Source organism: Somniosus microcephalus, chromosome 7 (genome assembly GCF_052327205.1).
Source record: "Somniosus microcephalus isolate GS21.2 chromosome 7, FLI_Smic_1.0, whole genome shotgun sequence".
NCBI classification, from domain to species: Eukaryota; Metazoa; Chordata; class Chondrichthyes; order Squaliformes; family Somniosidae; genus Somniosus; species Somniosus microcephalus.
This window is the reverse complement of record NC_140993.1, coordinates 30,591,505-30,604,108: the sequence shown is the minus strand read 5'-3', so window position 1 is coordinate 30,604,108 and position 12,604 is coordinate 30,591,505. Positions and strand designations below refer to the sequence as shown.

Here is a 12,604-nt window from a genome sequence, read left to right as displayed (position 1 = left end):
TCATCTTATAAAGGCTACTTCTCCTTTTGAACGTTTGAGTGTTGATTTTAAGGGACCTCTTCCTTCAACTACTCAAAACCGATATATATTTACTGTTGTGGACGAGTTTTCAAGGTTCCCTTTTGCTTTTCCTTGTGCAGATGTATCAGCTGCTACAGTTATTAAATGTTTGACTCAACTTTTTGTCATCTTTGGGATGCCTGCGTATATCCATTCGGATCAGGGAAGTTCTTTTATGTCTTCCCAGTTGAAGGAATACCTTCAGAGTCGGGGAATTTCTACTAGTAGAACTACCCCGTATAATCCCCAGGGTAATGGACAGTGTGAACGATACAATGGGGTGATCTGGAAGGCAGTTATGTTGGCGTTGACATCCCGGAACCTTAAGAATACACAGTGGGAAATGGTGCTGCCTGATGCCCTGCATTCCATTAGATCATTGCTTTCAACGGCTACTAATGTGACCCCCCATGAAAGGCTCTTTAACTATCCACGGAGATCTACTACGGGATATTCGGTACCTTCATGGCTTACTATGCAGGGACCTGTGTTGCTTCGACGTCATGTTAGATTGTCAAAATATGACCCCTTGGTGGAGGAGGTGGAGCTGTTGGAGGCAAATTCCCAATATGCTCATATTCGATTCCAAGATGGGAAAGAAAGTACTGTTTCAATTAAAGACTTGGCTCCTTGTGGGGGCCAGCCCTCTTCTGAGAATATTAATAATGGTCATGATTCGGATAATGTGGATGCTGTTACAGATACTACGAATATTTCCAATCCGATTGCAGATAATCATACTTCCATTAGTCAGCCTTTGATAGATGTTTATGACCGTCCTAGTTCATCTTATGGGATTTCTAATCCGGAAACCGTTGCGAATCGGGATATGGATAGCCTTCCTGTTGAAGATACTTCTGTGCCTTCTGGCGTGGGAGGGCAAGGAATTTCACCAAGGTTAAGAAGGTCGACACGAACAAGATATCCGGTCGACCGATTGAAAATGGACTTTTAAATTGATAGTAATGTTTTAAAAATTGTTGAAATATTATAGTATATTGTTTTAGTTGAGAGATACTTAATACTTATGTGTAATGTTATTATTTGTTGTTCATTTAGTATTGTGTTATGTAAATAATTTTATTCTCGTGCATAGTTTAGTTGTAAATAATTAATTGTAAATTGTAAAAGTTATTAGGTTGGAGTATATTTTAAAAGGAGGGGTGAATGTGGTGATTATTCCTTGATTAGTAAAAGTATTGTGATTCGTTGTTTGTTAACTGCCTTGGGATATGTGTTGTAATCTCATTGGTAGTTGATGATCACATGATGTGTTGTGGCTACCTTAAATTCAGTCTTTTTCTAGCTTAGTTGGGACTGGATGTGGAAAGATATGCTGCTGATTTTAAAGTTAATAAAGCCTAGCTTTGGAAGGCAAATCTATTCTTTATTTCACAACCCAAGAGTAATAATTTTAAGCACTTCCATCAGCCTTCACTTAGCATTTAGAGGATTCTAAATAGGAGCTCTCCTACCAGTCCGCTGTCACAATGTAGTGGCTCCCAGTCTTGTCCTTTTTGGATGCAAGCAATTTATGTAGCTGGTGTACAAATAATTGCTTTTCACCAATCCAACTTGTCCTACTTTCAGATCTTGGCTCCTGTATGGCCATAGGTAATTACCTAAGTTTTTATCATAGTATCTGATTACTGAATTGGCTCCCACATAATATGTTATAGTTGAGTGACATAATCTTGTATGATTTTTCTTTTTTAACTAGGGTATTGCTACTGGGAAATACCATGCCGGATTGCTTACCAATAGTGAAGAGTGGGAACAGGCCTGTGTAAAAGCTGGGCAGAGCAGTGGAGATCTTGTGCAGCCAATGGTCTACTGTCCTGAACTACATTTCAGCGAATTTACTTCTGCTGTGGCAGACATGAAAAATTTTGTGGCTGTAAGTTAATAATGGACTAACAAATCTAACCAAGTGCCCACCTCTGGTTGGGATGATTGTTTTGTCCATTTTAGGTTTGTGTGGCTTCTCTTTGAGATGTAGATGCCCTAGCAGAGAAATTGTTACTTCATTGATTTGCCAAGTCGAAGTTAGTAATGTAAAATGTAACAGAAAAACTAAATGGTCAATCTAGTCCTCACCTTTCCTCAACCTTTACTATGCCCAATAAACTTAACAGCTGTTATCCAATTTACAAGTTATTGGCCCAAAAATTCGGGTCGGGGGCTTCCCGTGGGTGCAAGCCCCCGACCTGCACTTGCCTAGCGCGCCGACCGTTGAGCTGTGGGCCCGCATGGGATTCCGATCCTGGGCCTCCTCCAACTGTCGGCGCGCAGTGCTTGCATATCCCAGGGGCGCAGTTAGTTCGATGCGTCCCCTGGGATCACGTGGGCCATGGAGAGCCAATTGGAGCAGGGAATGCTTCATTCATAAGTTTGACAGGAAGGGCTGTCAAACTTATAAATACTATGAGCCCCAAAACGTCACTAAATTTTCAAATAATTTTTTTTTTTAAATCACATTTTTTAACTAAACTATAAATTACATAAAATAACTATTTTAAACAATAATTTAAATTTTTGAAAAATAATTTTATTTTCTAACGGGGCTAAAAATGAACTTACCTTTCTTTAAAGTATTTAAAAATAATAAACCTGTGGCAAAAATGTTTTAATTTTAATTAATTCACCACTTACCTTGTAAAAAGCAGGCCTTGCGACTGCTTTTTACATGTCTAACTTCTGGAGACTTACCTTCCTGGAGAAACCTGGAAAAAAAACGTAAGTTCGATGCGCACGCGCAGCCGCTCCTGCGCATGCGTTCGACCTCTTAACCCCTTCTTTCAGGGGAACGGAAGTTCATGCAGGAAACCGGCACTTCCATTGGGCCTACGGGTGAGTACCCCGTGCGTACTCACCCGTGGGGACCCGAAGTTCTGGGCCATTAATGTTTGTAACAAGTGAAGGTTTAAAAACAACTTCTTTTGTCACGGTGAGGCATGTCCGAACTGGGAAATTGAACCTCTTCCATTCTGAGTGCCCAATATTTGCTTCAAGCTCTCAGTGGGCTTTATGCAGATGAAAGGTCCGCCTAATCTGTCCCAACAATGTTCTTTAGTACTAACTTCTGACCAGCATCCCATACTACACCATTGTGACATTCCCACGTCCCTTGCCCTCCGTCCTTTTGGTATTACTGAATGAGATTGCCAGTTAGGGTCACCTTTATGCTGCAGATCCACGACTGCTAGGAACTGGTCTGAAACTGACCAGACTCATTTTGGTTAAAACTTTTGCAACCAACTGACAGAAGAAAGGTGGACGCTGAGCAGAAAGTAAAGGGGTTTAGGAGGGGAGACTGAAGGTTTTAGGAAGTGTTTGAAGATGAAATACAGTGGCGAAATGGGTTCTATAGGGCAGGGTCATCATTTCTGAAGGATTAGCCTCTATGCTAGAGTGGAGGGCAAACAGTAATCCAGTCAAAGGAATGGAGTGGCTGGACTAGCGCGCACAGCTTGAGAAGATTACCCAAATCGTGTGTGGTTAGGATATTGGGAGATTTGAATATGAGGTTGAGGATCCTGGAAATGGATCTTTTGAGCAGCGAGAGCTAGTGAAGCTGGGTATGGGTAGGGTTGCTCGATGCATGGGAATCTGTACAGGAGAGTTCTCAAGGCACACATTCTGGATTTTGTGAAGGGTGGAAGCAAGGAGTCCAGTGAAAAGGGCATTTGAAAAATCAATCCTTGATGTGATTAATGCTCAGATGATTGTTCAGCATTGGGGAAAACAATGAATGCAGTATGAACTGACAATGTTCAATAAGAGAAGGCAGTATTGATGATGGATGTGGGTAGAAAGCAATGGTCAAAAAGAATGGCACGTTATGCAAGTAACCCGTCAAAAAGGTTAAGAATGTGAGAAAAGGTCATTAGTTCATCATGCTGCCCTTGATAAAGTTGGCACCAGAGCATGCTGGTGAGAGCTGAATAGGATGGCTTCAGTTATATCCATGTTAAAATGTAAGATATTTTGACTTCTCACTATAGTGAGAGCACCATCAGCACAAAAGACTTCAGTTGAAAGAGAATGCCCACCACCACTTTCTCATGGCAACCAGGGATGGGCAATAAATGCAGCCTGGCTAGAGTCATCCACATCCCAAGAACAAATATAAAAAGAAAGGCACTCTTATAAAGATTTCATTCCTGGTTGTTGCCAATAAATCCATCCAGTATTTCTCTTATGATCCTATTTTGTAGTGATTGTCCTGCAGTTGAGTGGCGCCACTTCAAAGGGAATTAAGAGTCAATTACATATTGTCGGACTGACCTATAGACTAGGCCAGGCCAGACTCTAGTCCCACAAGGATATTAGTGAGCAAGTTGGGTTTTTATGGAAACTGGGAAGCTTTGATGATGATTTTTTCCTGCTGTTAAATGATCACAATTACCATAACCACTATACTACCATACCCTTACCTGATCTGGGCTGAACCTTAGAATCGTCAAGGAAATGATTGAGGAAGTAGACATCATATACCATTGGGAAACAGACAATATGAAAAAAATTCTGTTGAAAAATGAACTAAAAAATTGTGGCAATCACTGCAGCATTCTATCTGTGAACTAGTTTATCTTAATGTGCATTTTATTCACAAATGTTAAATATGTGAACATTCAGAGTTTGCAAGAAAATGCTTGTTTACAAGAAAACTGTATAATTGTTGAAAGAAACCAGCTGAATGGGCTAACCCCAATTTAATACTGTCGTTTCATTGTAGGATCGAGCTAATGCTATGAGTTCATGTGCAGGCTTGTTTATTGAAGCTCATATTGGCTTTGATTGGCCAGGAGTGTGGGTACATATTGACATGGCTTCCCCAGTTCACACTGTAAGTAAGCTTTTCTGTAATAGGGTATTATCTCTATACAGTAGTTGCATGTTATGAATTATAGCTGCATTCAGTTACATTTGTATTCCTTTACCTCAGAATGCCTATTACTAGCATTGTAAACCAATTTGTTTAATCTATATCCAAATGCAGCAGGTGACTGGCCAAAATTCTATTTCATTAATTTAATTTGATTAGTTTATAGCAGCAGATGTTTATACAATTAGTTCTTCCATGGTGGTGTTCACAGTTAAATTTGTTTGCATAGGATTACGTAAAATATACGGCACAGAAACAGGCCATTCGGCCCAACCAGTCCATGCTGGGGTTTATGCTCCACTCTAGCCTCCTCCCATCTTTCCTCATCTAAATCTATCAGCATAACCCTCTATTCCCTTCTCCCTCATATGCTTGTCCAGCCTCCCCTTCAATGCATCCATACTTTTTGCTTCAACCACTCCCTGTGGTAGCAAGTTCCACATTCTCACCACTCTGGGTAAAGAAGTTTCGTCTGAATTTCCTATAGGATTTCTTGGTGACTATCTTATATTGATGGCCTCTAGTTATGCTCTTCCCCACAAGTGGAAACATTCTTTCTCTATCCACTCTAGCAAAACCTTTCAGAATTTTAAAGACCTCTATTAGATCAACCCTCAGCCTTTTTTCAAGAGAAAAGAGACCCAGTCTGTTCATTTCTTCCTGATATGTATACCCTCGCATTTCTGGTATCATCCTTGTAAATCTTCTCTGCACCCTCTCCAGTGCCTCTATATCCTTTTTATAATATAGCAATCAGAACTGTACACAGTACTCCAAGTGTGGTCTAACCAAGGTTCGATACGGGTTTTGTATAACTTCCCTACTTTTCAATTCTATACCTCTAGAAATAAACCCTAGTGCTTGGTTTGCTTTTTTATGGCCTTGCTAACCTGTGGCGCAACTTTTAGTGATTTGTGTATTTGTACTCCGAGATCCCTTTGTTCTTCTACCCCACCTAGACTCGCACCCTCCATGTGATAATGACCTCCCTCTTCTTCCTACCAAAATGTAATACCTCAGATTTATTTGTGTTGAACTTCATTTGCCAATGATATGCCCATTCTTCAAGTTTATTAAGGTCCTCCTGTAATTTGTTGCAGTCCTCCTCAGTATTGACCATCTCTTTCCTCCCCCCCCCCCCCCCCCCCCCCAAAATTTGGTATCATCCACAAATTGAGAAATTGTGTTTTTGATTCCAAAGTCTAAATCGTTAATATAAATTGTAAACAGCAGTGGTCCCAGCACTGATCCTTGTGGAACACCACTACCCACCTTCTGCCACTGTGAATAGCTACCTTTTACCCCTACTCTCTCTGTGTTCTGTCTTGAAGCCAGCTAGCTATCCATTCTGCTACTTGTCCCCTGACTGCATTCTCTGACCTTGTTCATCAGTCTATTATGGGGTACCTTATCGAAGGCCTTTTGAAAATCTAGATAAATTACATCTGCATTACCATTGTCTACTCTCTCTGTTACCTCTTCAAAAAATTCAATGAGGTTGGTCAAGCAAGACTTTCCATTTTGAAATCCATGCTGATTATTCATTACTATGTTTTTGATTTTAATCTTATTGATTGGACAAAGCAAATTGGCAAAGGTACACTTAAGGAAGAGTTCTTAGAGTATATACGGGATAGTTTCTTGGAACAATATGTTGTGGAACCAACCAGGGAGAAGACTATTTTAGATCTGGTAATGTGTAACGAGGCTGGATTAATTAATGATCTCGAAGTGAAGGATCCTCTTGGGAAGAGTGATCATAGCATGGTAGAATTTCAAATTCAGTTTGAGGTGAGGAAGCTAGGTCTCTAAAACTAGTGTCCTGAACTTGGACAAAGGTCATTACAAAGGTATGAAGGAAGACTTGGTTAAGGTGGACTGGGAAAATATATTACAGGATAAGATTGTAGAAAAGCAGTGGTAAGCATTTAAGGAGCTATTTCATAACTCTCAGCAAAGATATATTCCAGTGAGAAAGAAAGACTCTAAGAGAAGGATGAACCATCCGTGGCTAACTATGGAAGTAAAGGATGGTATCAAATTGAAAACAAAAGCATACAATGTTGCAAAGAATAGTGAAAGGCCAGAGGATTGGGAAATTTTTAAAAACCAGCAAAGGATGACTAAAAAACCATCCCGTATATACTCTAAGAAATATAAAAACAGACAGTAAGAGCTTCTACGGGTATATAAAAAGGGAGTAGCTAAAGTAAACACTGGTCCCCTAGAGGATGAGTCTAGGGAATTAATAATGGGAAACCGGGAAATGGCAGAGACTTTGAACAAATATTTTGTATCGGTCTTCACGGTAGAAGACACTAAAAACATCCCAAAAATGGATAATCAAAGGGCTATTGGGGTGGGGGGGGGGCGACTTAAAACAATCACTATCACTAGAGAGAAAGTACTAGGCAAACTAATGGGATTAAAGGTGGACAAGTTCCCTGGACCCGATGGCCTGCATCCTAGAATCTTAAAAGAGGTGGCTGCAGAGATAGTTCCCTGGATTCTGGAGAGGTCCCAGCGGACTGGAAAATGGCAAATGTAGCGCCCCTATTTAAGAAAGGAGGGAGACAGAAAGCAGGCAACTACAGACCAGTTAGCCTAACATCTGTCGTTTGGAAAATGCTGGATTCTATCATTAAGGAAGTGGTAGCAGGACATTTAGAAAAATCATGATATAGTCAAGCAGAGTCAGCATGGTTTTATGAAAGGGAAATCATGTTTGACAAATTTGCTGGAGTTCTTTGAGGATGTAACGAGCAAGGTGGATAAAGGGGAACCAGTAGATGTCGTGTATTTGGATTTCCAGAAGGCATTCGATAAGGTGCTACATAAAAGGTTACTACGCAAGATAAGAGCTCACGGGGTTGGGGGTAATATATTAGCATGGATAGAAGATTGGCTAACTAACAGAAAACCGAGTCGGGATAAATGGGTCATTTTCAGTTTGGCAAACTAACTAGTGGGGTGCCGCAGGGATCAGTGCTGGGGCCACAACTATTTACAATCTATATTAATGACTTGGATGAAGGGACCGAGTGTAATGTAGCCAAATTTGCTGATGATACAAAGATAGGTGGGAAAGCAAGTTGTGTGGAGGACGCAAAGAATCTCCAAAGGGATATAGATAGGATAAGTGAGTGGGCAAAAATCTGGCAGATGGCGTTTAATGTGGGAAAATGCGAGGTTATCCACTTTGATAGGAAAATAAAAAAGCAAATTATTATTTAAATGGGGAGAGATTACAAAATGCTGAGGTACAGAGGGATCTGGGGGTCCTTGTACATGAATCACAAAAAGTTAGCATGCAGGTACAGCATTTAATTAGGAAGACAAATGGAATGTTGGCCTTTATTGCAAAGGGAATGGAATATAAAAGTAGGGAAGTCCTGTTACAACTGTACAGGGAATTGGTGAGACCACACATGGAGTACTGCGTACAGATTTGGTCTCTTTATTTAAAGAAGGATATACAGGAAACTTTGTGTCATCTGGAGGCTAACTGTCCGGAATGCTCGAGCCACCGGCAAAATTCAGGAGCCGTTTTCGTTAGGTTTTTTTTTCTTCTTGTTGCTTTTTTCCTCAACAGTCAAGGTCTGCTGAAGCTGTTGCTAAGCTACAGAGACGCTTGGACTGTTTAGAAGCTGTTGCTAAGCAACAGGGTTTGTTGACAGATACGGAGCTCAAAAGCTTCCGTATCTTTCAACATTAGCGCTGGAGTGTCCGGTAGTTTTGAGGGAACGGCAACAGCTCGGTCCCGTCGGTGCCGGAGAGCACAAAGTTTCCTGTACTTGCATTGGAGGCAGTTCAGGGAAGGTTCACGAGGTTGATTCCGGAGATGAAGGAGCTATCTTATGAAGAAAGGTTGAGCAGGTTGGACCTATACTCATTGGCGTTTAGAAGAATGAGAGGGGATCTTATTGCAGCATATAAGATTCTGAAGGGGCTTGATTCCTCGTGGGGGAATCTATAACTAGGGGACATAATTTCAGAATAAGGAGGCACCCTTTTAATTTGGAAATGAGGAGGAATTTCTTCTCTGAGGGTTGTGAATCTTTGGAATTCTCTTCCCTAGAGAGCTGTGGAGGCTGGGTCATTGAATATATTTAAGGTGGAGATAGACAGATTTTTGAAAGGTAAGGGAGTCAAGGGTTATGGGGAGCGGGCAGGGAAGTGGAGTTGAGGCCAAGATCAGATCAGCCATGATCTTACTGAATGGCGGAGCAGGCTCGAGGGACCAAATGACCGACTCCTGCTCCTACGTCTTATGTTCTTATGTAATGATGCCTGGGTCTGGTAAAGCATGGGTGGCCTAGGACAGCAACATGGGTCTGAGGCGCTGAAGACAGGTAGGTCTGTGGCACTCGGGGTGGACCTGGGGAGAACTCTGGGTGGGGGGGCGGGGTGCCTGAAAGTATTTGGGATAGTTTAATCGGGGAGCAGAGTGGAGTGTTAGGCTGCAGGGTAGATGGCGACCAATGCGTATTGACTCGCTTTACACTTTTGACGGCAAGAAGAGCAACAGCAAGGTGAAGTGATTTTTGGAAGAGAATTCGTTTTCAGTTGTGAGTGCTATATACTGACAATTAAGTGTTGTGGTCATTTCAAACCTGCAATACTACTTCAGTCTCCAGGTGCCTGAATAACACGGGTTATTCTGCAGTTTTACAACATTAAACCATTTGTAGCTTGTATTTTTTTTTTACAAGAAGTTTGATTATTGATAGATTGTTGTAAAGGTTTATATTTTTTTTGCTCAAGAAGAGGGAATAATAAGAAATTGTGACTCTCTATGCAATGGATTCTTTCTAGGATGTATCTTTTGGTAACTTCCCAAAGAGAATCCTCCATAAGAACTTAAGAAATAGGAACAGGAGTAGGCCATACGGCCCCTCGAGCCTGCTCCGCCATTCAGTAAGATCATGGCTGATCTTCGACCTCAACTCCTTTCCCACCCGATCATAATATCCCTCGATTCCCCTAGAATCCAAAAATCTATCTATCTCAGCCTTGTATATACTCGACGACTGAGCCTCCACAGCCCTCTGGGGTAGGGAATTCCAAAGGTTCAGAATACTCTTGAGTAAAGAAATTTCTCCTCATCTCAGTTCCAGTGTAGTTGATTTTTACATTTTCTGTAAATGGGACAGTGTGTGTGTAAGAGCAGAGAAAGTAACGTTTGCGCTTTTTTCCCCATCAGGGAGCACGTGCTACAGGCTATGGGGTGGCACTACTTTTAGCATTGTTTGGTCGTGCAACCGATGATGCATTGTTGAACCTCATTTCACCAGTTGGCGTTAACTTTGCTGCAGAAGGTGATGACTCGATGGAAAACTGCTCCAAAAAGAGACGACTGGTATGAATTCCGCTTGAGGTTGTGTTCATTCTTTGTTGTGTGGAATTGGATGTGGACAATTATGCTTGCGTGTTAGTATCTAGGTTCACACAGCAGCTATTCTCACAACTGTATCCTTGATGTTGGCAATTTGCCGGACACTGCCATTTGTATATCTAAATTAGGTCGCATTCCAAGTTTAAATTTCAGATGACCCAGTAGGAATCTATGTCACTTTGGCTTTATTACTGTAACTTGTGATTTATCTACTTGCAGAAGGAGAGTACAGCTTTTTGCACAACTTAAACAATAGTTCTTTAAGCACCTCCTAGGATATTTGCAAGTTTTATTTTCAGTCTCTTGATTTAAGTTGCTATACACTGACAAAAAGTCCTTGATCATGTTATCAGTGCCTAACTTGCAGGTTGGGTTATACAGAAGTGCTATTCATAATTTGGCCTATAAACTGGCTGCGAATCACTCCACCTTCACCAGTAGCCCTCAGCAGCCCTGCTCCTTTGTGTGTGACACTCCATTCAAGGCCTGCCCTGCTGTGGGATGCTACCAGAGCTGGTGTTCAGTTTTCTCCCTCTTTTGCAATGAGAAGGCTACTGGGTGACAGGGCGATCCTAGCGTCCATGGAGTAAATGAATGGGCTATATTAAAAGCTAAATTCACTGTCTCTGAATCCTCGAATTGTTTTTCCCCACTCCTGGGGGGAAATGTCTTCATTTGGCAACTACTCAGGTATTTAGACAAGGTTGCAGTGCTGGCATTCTACTTCCGCGATACTTCAAGCATTTGTGAAGTCTAGAGGAGTACATTTCATATAAAATAATAATATATAGTCAGCAGAATTTTCTTTTAGTTTTTTAAAAATATTCAAATTATTTTATTGAAGACTCTCCGATTGAGCAGCTGTGCCTTCTAGGCCACTGTGGTAGTTTTGCCAAATGAGTGTGTCCCCTTGTGCCCAGGAGCTGCTCCGTAGAAAACAATGGGGGCTGAGACCTCAGACCCGTGTGAGCTGCATTTGAGAGCTTTGGGAGTCCCAAGAAATGATGAGACTCCCTAGGGATGCAAAGTATTAATCTAAATGCATGGTATCCTGGGGCCCTGTGTATACAGGATAATTCTCAGGCCAGTCTGAAGCTGTGGCTTTGCTATTTCCTATCTATCAGCATAGGGGCGATCCCTATTGAGGAAGTGACTGGAGAGCAGCGGAGCAGGGAGAGATGCCCAACTCGAGGCTCTCCATGTGAGCAATGAGATTGACATATTTACAAAAATGTCAGCAAATTCTGGCCGACGTATTCTCTTTTTGTACTAAAAGTACTCCCCTTACACTTGACTTCCTTTTTAAAAATTACTTCTGCCCAGACTTGCCTTCCCTTTTAAGAAATGCCACATGTCTTATCAGCCTCACCAAGCTTTAACACAAACGGACTTGACTTAATGCCTTAAATATGCATTCTTTTACGAAAACATAGACCCGTTTGTGTGTATACTATAGCTGCAAGACCATGGGATTTTTAAAATAACAAATCTGAGCATTTATTGAACTGAAAACCCAGGTCTGAGCTTTGCTAAAGGTTGCAGTGGCTTTAATCCAACCATTTCTTGCATGGAGACCTACAGGGATGGGGGTTAAATTATTCTGGACTAAGATCAGGTTTTTTATGAAATGTATGTACTTTAGAAATTACTGCTAGCCTCATTTACACTGTGGAGTCCATAAAAGTTGAGATGAACTGTTTTGAGGTCACGTCCATTGCTTACAAGGTGACTCAAACTCTCTTTTTCTCCCCGTCGCAAACACAAAAAAAATGAAATGCATTTTTGAAAATTGAGTGATTGAGAGCTGCTCTATTTAAATTTAGAAAATTAACCATGTCTGATTATGTTAACTCTAGAGTAGCTAAAAGTTGTAATGAGTTTATCAAACTTGTATAATGAATAGCCTTGGCTCTACCTCCCAAATACTTATAAAGCAATTTATGTGAAGATTTGTCTTGCCCAAATATAAAGTAATTTTTGTATATTTTTATGCATTTGAAATGATGTACATAAAACAATTTGACACTTTTCAAGATTCTCTTGTCTGTTTAATGAACCTGCCATTGCAGTCATTATTGTAAGCCAGTGGTGATCTTGCTACCTATGCATTTCCTGGTCTTGGCTTTTCTCTCCATTTTGGAAAATTTCATTCACAAAACAAGTCTGAGCCGCACTGATTCATTCCTAGTAAAAGAAGTTGCAAAATATGCTAGAGAACCATGTTGATGATTACAAGTGTGTTAAACATCTTGATCTGTTCA

General features: G+C 41.0%; 1 protein-coding gene across 1 annotated transcript in view; it reads left to right on the top strand.

Annotated features, from left to right (window-relative positions):
• The window catches only part of LOC147114586 (putative aminopeptidase NPEPL1), a 41,241-nt gene extending 28,870 nt beyond the window's left edge, over window positions 1-12,371 (top strand). Inside the window, exons 10-12 of the mRNA XM_085992354.1 lie at window positions 1,781-1,957; window positions 4,799-4,909; window positions 10,152-12,371. Coding sequence (XP_085848480.1) covers window positions 1,781-1,957; window positions 4,799-4,909; window positions 10,152-10,313 — 450 coding nt within the window. The 3' untranslated portion in view covers window positions 10,314-12,371. The remainder of the gene's footprint in view (window positions 1-1,780; window positions 1,958-4,798; window positions 4,910-10,151) is intronic.
• The last annotated feature ends 233 nt before the right edge of the window (window positions 12,372-12,604 follow it).